We start from the raw sequence: 9,840 nt of genomic DNA on the forward strand, positions 1-9,840 counted from the left end.
GTACTCAAGGATTCCTCAGGCACTGTGAAGTGGGACAAACAGATGACCAGGACTCAACAGGAGTTTGATGTTCATCCTATAAAACTAATGGAACAGATCAGGAAACAGGAGACAGAAAAATCTAATGTGTTTGGCAAATTTGGAATATAGTCTTAGCAGCCAAGACCTTTGCGATTGGCAGACCCAAGCAATATAGGTGCAAAAGCAGACGTAGGGGAATCCAACAGCCACATTTAAAACCTGTGTTCTCGCAGTTTAAGATTTTTAAGAGCATTTCACCAAGGCTCTCCCAGATTACAGGCACCACCTATGACTCCTGGGTTTCTGACCCTCCATGGAAGAGAGAGGAAGCCACCACCCCATAGAGGCTCTGCTGTCATCAAAAATCATTCAGCAAGATCCTGCTCAATTCTCCATGAAAATCCAACAAAGAGGGAGTAGAGAAAAGGGAGCAATAAAACCGTGCACACTGTGCAGTTGGAGGCAACTCACCTGCGGGTTCCTTACAGCTTTGAATGAATCAGCTCAAATACAAAACTCAACACTTTGCACAGAGGAGTGGGTTGGAACATCCACCCCACCCTCCCAATATATTGTCATGATACAACATTTTAACACTTCAAACATGCAAGTAAAACAACTTGGCACAACTCTGTATACAGCTTCTGAACAACTAGAGCTTCTTTAGCAGCCATAAGAAAATGTCAATTTCTGTGGAGGCCGTGAATTCTGTGAGTCAATGAACCCTCCAGCTTTAAGACACAATGGAATTTTTAAACAATTGAGAGTAAGGGGAAGAAAAGAAATAATAAAACCACCTCTTGCTGCCAGTTATTCCATAACCATTTGCTACAAAGGTTTTCAGTCTGTGGCCAGAACCCCAAAGTAGAAGGACAAGTAACACAGCAGCTCTCCTATACTCAACATTTGCTTCGGCAGTTTCTTTGTCCTAAGAGGATTAGCAGTTTTAAAAATAACTTTTGGGACTTGCATGGTCTGGAAAATACCAATAAAACACCAGACTATCCTTTCAAGTGAATAAGAAAGGCATCTGTTCTGCATTCCAAGTGAGGCAACTTTTTTGACTGCACAGCCATCAAGATCAAGCAGCCATAACGCCGATCAAAGACCCAGTTCCAACAACTCCACACGGCATGGATAAGACAGGACTTTCTTAAATTACTATTTTTATTTTACTATTTTGAGGAAATCTTACTCTCCCCTAGCTGGGAACACTTGCACTTCCAACAGTAAATTAGAAATGGCAAAGCAAGGCATCTATTTGCATAAGATGAAAAAAATGTTAAGAAATGCATTTCTCAACCATGCAACAATTAGAAGGGGACTTCTCCCCACAGTGCCGATATTTGGCCCCGGAAATTTTACAGTCAAGAAACAGGCTGTAAGAATTTCAATAGCAATTAGTAAAACAGATCCAGGAGAGTACAGCAGGCAGCACCCTTTGTTACTCCGTGGGAAACTTCACTCTGAATGGATGACTCTGACAGCCAGTGAGAGCGATTCACAGAGGTGGCACACCTGGCTCCAACAGGAAATCGGAATGGCGGAAGTTTCCTCCAGGCAATATTCATCTACCCCCAGTGAAGGGCTTTGCAGATATTCAACAAACAAGGAAAAAAGGGGAAAAAAATTAAATAGAAAAACCATATATGTTACTTTAATACAAACCCCTAAGAGTTTCAAGATATACACTACTACAGCCTGGGGGCTAGGCCTTAATCACTGTCAGTTTTTGTAGGTTCAGCACAGCTCCAGTACAACCATGTCAACCAACAACACAATTTTACCTATGGGGGCACAATCACCTTTTCTATCCAATTTAAGAGGGAATACAATGCCCAGCTTGCACTGGGTTATGTGTTCAGCTATCCCATGCAGGTGCACACAATCCTGCTCTCCTGGCAGCTCACCAGCAGCAGCATGGAGCTGCAGTGTGACCCAAGGGCCACACCACTACCAAATCCCTGGAGCTCCAAGCACAACTCAAAAGGTGTGGCCAAGGTGGGCTTGTATGAGGAAGCTCCATCCTCCACCAAGAACCTCCATGAGAAACCTTGCATATTTCTCCCCCAAAAGGTGTGAGAATTGAGTACACTCTCATCCCCTGTCTTTCCCAGAAACACTGCAGCCAGCACAGGGCATGATGCTGGATTGAAACAGCAAAATCCAGGGGAAAAAAACAAACCCATGGGAAGCTGAGATCTGGTGGTATTTTCATTCACTGGTCTGCAGAGAGATCACTCCTTCCTTTACTGCATTTATTCAGCTCTCTGTTGGTGCTACCCTGGAGAACTTCTCCCTCACTTCTGCAGTAAGGGAATTCACCTGCCCACAGGTTAATCTCCCAGAGCGTTTTGTGCAGGTTTCCTTTTCACAAAATTCAGATTACTTACTAATTTTGACTTTAAAACCCTCTTTCTTCAAAATCTCTTCCTACACCCCTATGAGGTTTTTTTGCATGGTACTCACTTTTTCCTTCTTTTCTATCTCAGTCTTCTATTCTACTTCTTCATTCTCTTCCGTTTTTACACAAACAGTTTTATTCAGCTTTTTAAAACAGTGGGTGAAATTCAAATCACAAGCCCCATCAGACATATAGGGCCAGTGGCAGAAAACACAGTATCTCTAGATCTCGTTCTGGAAGTGATAACCAAATTACACTTAGCAGGTGATTCATATCAAACATGGTAAACCCATGTCTGGAGGCTTCTTTGGTCTTCCTTTCACAGTTCCTTGCCCCAGTGTTTGGTACATTAACTTTCACCCTGTCCCAACCTCACGGTTCAAAATGATTACTGAAGTAGCAAGAATCTCATGAATGTAAATATTTGCTCAGGGTTAAATTATCAAGAGAGAATTTCTGCTCAGAGCCTGCAAGCCCAAAAAGAAAGAATAAAAAGAGGCCAAGAGTTTAAGAAAACTAGACCCCAGTGTTAAATCCCTTCATTATAGTCAGACACCTGCCTGTTTTTCAGAAGTATAAAATAAAGAGGAGAAACCTCTGACATCCAAGTGATATTTAGATGTCACCCTGTCTTTCAAAAAAATACTGGAACTACTGGGTTCTTCAGACTTTTAGAAATTAGATTCTTTAATATGAAGACTGCTATCCTCCAAAAATCTCCATCCAGATTGCCATGATGCCATGTAGAGATGTGTATGCTGTTTGCACACACTATATCCAAATGCTCCATCCCAAGGATAGAGGCTGGGCTTCCAATAACAGGCTGACATCTAACCAGTGTCAGCTTTGTACTCTGTATTAGTGTTTTAGCCATTCACATTAATTAACCAGCTTGCTGAGTACCAGAATCTATCTGTAAAGGTACTACACTTTTAGCAGTGATTCTGTACACTTCAGTGGAGATTACTCAAAATGCTTCAAGAGAGAAAAATGGGAAATTGCATGTGCAGTTGATTCATTCAATAGTCCAGCATAAAAATGCTCTCTCCTTGAATATTCATTAAACAAAAGAATTTCTGTGAAGCAGCATCAAGTTAGATGAATAAAGAAGAAATAAAGAACTAGAGCAATCTTTCAAAGGGGACATTTCAGGATTTTAAAATGCAATTACAGTAAAGTAATTGCTCATGGCCATGCTGAAATGTGCGAGGACCTAAAAAGTTTCAAAGCTCCTCACCTCTCACAGCAATGGTCAGTGGTCTGCTCTGTCCCTGCTAGTACCTTGAAGGTTCTGTCATCCCAAAAGATGCATTTTTACTATGACTGGGAAAAAAAAAATAATCAACAGATTTGAAGACCATTAATTCTACATTACTCTATTCACTACTCAATGACTGCTTCTGACCCAACCTCAAGAGTGCCCTCTGAACAGCTATCAATACTTCCAGCACATTTAAATGTACTCTAGAGGCCTATGAAATTTTAAAATTTAGAAACAGTTTGCTGGTTTTGCTAGTTTACTAGTTGCCTCTAGTAACTGTGAGCTCTCTATAAAGTCACCAGCATTTAAGACACCAAAGCTGGTAACACTTGACATATTTCTTTGAGACACAAAACACCCTTCTCAGGCTATTGGTGCCCAACACGAGCACAGAGAGAGACCAACAACACCACTTGGGGATGCCGTGTGACAGTGAAGCCAGATTTACTAGGTCCACGATTAACATACATTACATCATTCAAGCACTACCAAGCTCCTCAACAAAGGAGAAAAATCCCATTTTAGCACTCCTGCAACTTTTTTATGCTGATGGTTACCTGTGGAAGAGCTGTTGGTTTTTAGAGTCCATAACCACAAAATTAATTATACTAAGAGGGAGAAGAGAAAGACTGAGGGACAAAAGTATTGTGCCCATATCTGAAAGGTTATTCAAACGGCCTGGCTTCACAATAGGAATTTCATCCCTCTTTTAATGGAGGGACTATAGATGAGGAGTTGATGAACTCACTTTGCTGAGCCCCTTAAGGATCCTGCAGGGAGTCTTGTATGCCACGATTGAGATTATGCTATGTCAACAACCTCCACTTCTCAGCCTTCCACCTCAATTCTTCACCTAGCCCTTTCACAGCAGTTGAATCATTGGCTTTCTGTCCCACACAACGGGGGACAGACATTAACCCCAGACAAATAGCAAGAAAAGTGCAACCCAGAAAACAAGGAAGCAGGTAATACCAATAAACTCTTTCACAGAACAACAAAAAAAGCAATGGAAGTCAGTAAAACCAGAAGAAAAGGCAGGGAGAACAGCATTTTGTGAGCTAGTGGTCAGGAACCACAGAGGCAAGCAATGTGTTTTAAATAATGCCACTTAAACTCAACAAGTTAATGCTAAGAAGCCAGACCACAACTGCAGACCTGGGTATTTCTCATAGAAGGACATGGTGACCACTGACAGAAAAATAACAGCCGCACCACCAAGGGAGTGGAGATGAGCATGAGGCTGTCGCTCCAACTAGCATCACCAGCAGGGACACCCTGTACCAGCACATTTTCTCTGCACAGGCTGGCACAGCACTCGCTGGGTACCCAGGTAAAGCAAACACTCAGTATTGTAATATCAGGAACTCCTAACTGCAAGGCAGCACAGATAGAATGAACAGCTACAAACTGTGAAATAAAACCCAAAGACCCATTAAATTTTAAGATGCTGCAAAGTGTAAAATGCAAATCAAGTTATAACAATCCTTGCTTTTAGGACCTGGCTGTGAATGGGAGGAGGGAGAGTAGAGGGAGGGGAAAAAAGTTCTCCTGGAAGCACTTTCCAGTATACCTCACTATTGTTCCACCAACAAAGGCATCTCAAATTTCAACACTCATAACCTCCAAACCAGCCAGAGTTCTGTGCTGTGACTTGACTGCCTCCCAAATGCTCCAGAGAATGCAACAGTGAGCTGCAGACATCTATTTTCAATTTCACATGGATTTTCACCATGGAGGTCTGAGGTCCTGTGCTCAGGGGTGCCAGGCTCAGCTCTCAGCAGGGTGTTCAAAGGGGTTGGCAGAGAACAAAAAAAATGAGAGCCCTGAGAGCTGGTGACAGGCATGCAGCATGGATCAAGAGCTGTCACATCATGGAAAGGACTTCAACGATACTCCCTCCTACTTTCCTCCTCCTCCTCTCTCTCGCTCATATCCAAGTCCATCTTAGCTCAGGTTATGTCATATGCTCTGTTCCCACATCTGAAATATATGAAGTCACATTATTTTTTTACTTAAAAGGAACTTTCAGCTAGTTCAGAGAATTTGAAACAAGAGACATATTTTCAAAAGAGTATCAATATTCATCATTGTGTAAGAATCACAAGTCATTGTCTCTCAAGTGAAACATCGAATTTCACAAATCTGATGCTGCCAATACAAATGGATATTACAGTAGTTATTACTGATTTTATCCACCACTGTTCACTCAACTCAAACGCAATCAATGGCTCAAATGTCTAACACAATATCTGTATCCAGGGAGCTAGAAATAATAATTACTTAGGTTTTACCAGTCACCTCTTTTAGTTTCAAATTGAGTTTTCAGTAAATGAAAAATTTAAATTTAAAAATTAAAATGTAAATTTCAACAAAACAGCTTGAAGAAGAAAATTAATCTTACACAAAATCTTACTCAAAAGCATTTCAGAAGTTCATAGTTTCTGTGTGCTATGTGGTAGAAACCAGTGCGCAGTCAGAGGAACTAACTAAAGCATTAATCACATCATTGCTGCATGTATACTCCCTGCCCTTTCAATTCTCACACAGACCCCTTGGTCACACTCACTGACCAAAACAGGACTATTGCTGATCTCCAATAATCTTATCAAGATCCCTAAAAAAAAAAACAACCAGACAATCTGGAAAAAAACCCCATGCATCCATAATTATTAAGCTTGGTCAGCAGGAACAGACATGCTTCAGTTAGGAAAATTCAGTGGTTTTTAAGCTTATTGACACGTGGGAAGACATAGCTGTTCCCAAATCTTCCTGCAGAAATTAGGTGTACATTTTTCATTGAAAAGATGTAGGAAACAGTTGGACTTTAGATCATACTTCAGAGAGCAGCACTGCCCACACCACTGCACCTTACACAGCTTGAGAACAAAGCTTCCTCAAAACCAAACACATTGAACCTGATCAGGGAACTCAGAGTATAAAACCATTGGAAAACCATGCAACAAAAAAACTGCCTTGAAAACAATGCAGTGCAAACAATGCACAACTAAAAAATCATCACCTGGGATTTTGACTTCTCAAGTCTGTCACTCCTGGTGTCACAAGGTTTCAACATCCCACTTCCACTACCACTGATCTAAGGCAGTCTTCCTCATTCTGGATCACGCTACAGAAGCTCATCCCACACAAAAAGCCATGAGGACCATCATCACTATGATTCAACTGCTTTTATTGTTTTGAATGTAATATTCTCTCTTGCACCTCTGATACTCCAAGACCAAATACACTCTGCAGTCCCAACCTTGTCCTACATTATCACCTCAGCCATTGTTAGGAGCTGGGGAGACACCCACAAGAATTGTGTCGGTCAGTATTTCTGTAGCATTAGCACGCTACACTGGACTTCCTTAAGGAATGGGCAACCTAGTATCAACTCCATCTTTCTTCCTGCTTCTGTAGAAGATACCTGCCAGGCCTTAGATCTGCACACTCGGTAAGAGGCAAAGGTCCTCTGGAAAGAGAAAGTCCTGACTCCACTTTCAGCAAAAGTTTTAGACATACATTTAAATGCAGGAAATTGTGGCAAATATGACTGAACCACAGCAATTCCAGCTCCATTCAAGAACGATTCCAGCCAGGACTATGCAAGCAGGGCACATCAGATCAGAGCCATAAGAGCAAGCAAGCTCTACATATTTCCCTTATATTACCACACTCTGAGTCCCCTGACTCTGAAAACAGGACTAAAGCTCACTGGTTGATGCTCTTCAGTAAGATGCACCACACTCAAGGAAATCACAAACACACACATACAGAGGGACACATATTGCACCAATCTAAAAGCAACTGACATTGCAATTACATACTGCTTGTATTGCAATTTACAAGCAACTGACATGAGAGCCCTGACTCTTTCACTAACAGAGCAGGAGGCTGCTAGCATGGGCATTTCACATAGCAGGCTCCAACCCATGTGGGAGGACCAGCCTCTAAAAATTAATGTACTGAAGATTGGTACACAAAGTTCAGGAGGTTCCAGAAGTCAGATTGCCTGAATATCTCTGGATCCAGGGCAGGTGGGGAACTTCAGCAGCTCTGAAACTCGCCATCACCTTTCCTAGGTTGACCCAGCTTTCGTAGGTAAAAACAGGACAGAAAACTTCCACTTTTTAAAAATAAGAATTTATTTCTTTAAAAGGAGTTCCTTCAAACTCAATTTCATTTTTATAATTTTTCTTTAGCATTATTAAGGTAAGAACACTTACAACATAACAAACTGGGTCACAAATGAGCTAAATCAGGAACAACCCAGCTTGATTATTCCAAGGGATATCATAAACACAGCTCTGCTAGATGGAGTATGAACTCTAAAACATCCTCCTAGCATTGTGAAAAACAGCTTTCTATGAAAGACAAACTTCTTCTAAAGAATGCAAGAATCCTTTTATCAATGTATTGGTCACCATACATAATCCCTTTCCATTCCGCATGCTTCTCAACAAAACCAATTCTGGTCATTAACAATTGCCAATAGTCTCTCCCATTCCTTGGTGCTGCTATGTATCAGGCACTGCAAGATTCTTTTATGTTGCAGAGCTGTTTTCCTTTGTGTTAAAATTCCCTAAAGCTTGCAATGGAAAGTAGAGTATATCCCTTTAACATAGTTACACCACTCTTAATATTTGGAATGGAAAATGTGACATAGGTACTGAGGTTTAAAAAACAGCTACGATTAATGTGGCCAGTTTTCTAAACATAAATCTCTTCAGGGTTTTTTGGGCTTTTCGCCCCCTTCCTTCCTTGTTTCTGTTTTTTGGGGTTTTTTTGTTTGGTTGGTTGGTTGGTTTTTTTCCACGAGAATCCTGGTTTTACAGAGACAGCCACCTAAACATAACAGATCATTATGGTTCAGAAATTTCCAATTTGCAACTGGAAATGGTTTATGTTTAGAGTACTAACAGTTCCAAAAGGTATTTAAAAAGGAGAGAAGGAAAAAAACCTCAGCATTTCATAAGTGCCTAAATATGGATTGGCAGGAAATAAATTTAATCTCTACAGTTAATAGCAGTCTTAATGAAATTAATGTTTAACAGAACTGATTTTGTGTGGTTTTAGGAGAACTAAAAATATATTTACACAACTCAGTGCTGCATTTACTCAAACATGGATTCCCTGGCCATTGTGAGCCGCACAGGGACGCGGGGTCCGCGGCGTGTGTGCGGGGGCAGCTCGGGGTGAGCCCGCAGCTGGCGCTTGCGAGGCCGCGGGCAGCGCAGCGAGCGCCGCTGCGGGTCCAGCCTGGGGAGGGCGGGCCGGCCCCCCGGGCGATGGGTCTGCATCAGAACCGCGCCAGCCGCTCGCGGGGGCAGGGAACGAAAAGAAAAAATCAATTAAAGAAAGAAAGTTAGTTGAAGGCGCCCCCGAGTCCGTGCGAGCTGTTCCGCTGGGCCCCGGCCTCCCCGCGGCGGAGCGGCCCGACCCCAAGCTCCCCACCGAGGGCGCGGGCGGAGCGGGGCCCTGGCGCCAGCAGAGCCGGCGGGACCGCGCCCGCCCGCCAGCCGGCGAGGGGAGGGCAGGGGAAGGAGGCGGAGGCGGCGGCGGCGGGCCCCCACACCTGGAGCGGGCCGGCCCGGGAACCAGCCTCCCCGCCCGCGCCGCAGAGACCCCGCGGCCCGCCGAGACCACGGCGCCGCCTCGCTCCCGGCCCGGCTCCCCGCGGCCGCCGCAGCCTCCACCGAGAACACGGCGGGCCAGCGCGAGGCTCCCTCGGAATCGCGGCCGGGGCGCGGGGAGCTGGGCGTAGCCTTACCCTCCGGCTCCATCTGCTCCCGCCGCCGCGCTCCGCCGCTCCCCGAGCCGCTGCGCGCTGAGCTGGGCCGGGCGGTTACAAAGGCGGCCGCCGGGCGAGGGGGGTGGGTTTCCTCTCCCTCCCACTGCAGCTGCATCGCGCCATGAGGCGCCGCTAGCAGGACGCGGCGCCCCTGAAGGCGGCGGAGGCGGGATGCCCCCGCGCCCCCGCCCCGGCCCGGCCCAAGTGGCAACGGGACACGCCGGAGGGGCCGCCCCGGCTGCCAGGGGACCAGGTGCTGCGCCCGGCCCGGGGGCAGCGGCGGGGAAAGGGCGCACCCGCCGGGGCTGGCCCCTCCCTAGGGCCGGGAGCGGGGGCCAAGGGGAGGGGGGGAAAACACCCTTTCCT

The 9,840-nt window shown here is 44.8% G+C and overlaps 1 protein-coding gene across 3 annotated transcripts in view; it reads right to left on the reverse strand.

Moving 5' to 3' along the window:
- The window catches only part of FGD3 (FYVE, RhoGEF and PH domain containing 3), a 92,454-nt gene extending 82,828 nt beyond the window's left edge, over positions 1-9,626 (reverse strand). For all 3 annotated transcript variants that reach the window (XR_010784365.1, XM_066557915.1, XM_066557917.1), the window contains exon 1: positions 9,454-9,626. Coding sequence is in view for 2 of the 3 variants with exons in the window: in XM_066557915.1 (XP_066414012.1) it covers positions 9,454-9,589 (136 nt within the window). In the remaining variant the exon portion in view is untranslated. The remainder of the gene's footprint in view (positions 1-9,453) is intronic.
- Positions 9,627-9,840: the final 214 nt, after the last annotated feature.

This window comes from Molothrus aeneus, chromosome 12, assembly GCF_037042795.1.
Source record: "Molothrus aeneus isolate 106 chromosome 12, BPBGC_Maene_1.0, whole genome shotgun sequence".
Lineage (NCBI taxonomy): Eukaryota > Metazoa > Chordata > Aves > Passeriformes > Icteridae > Molothrus > Molothrus aeneus.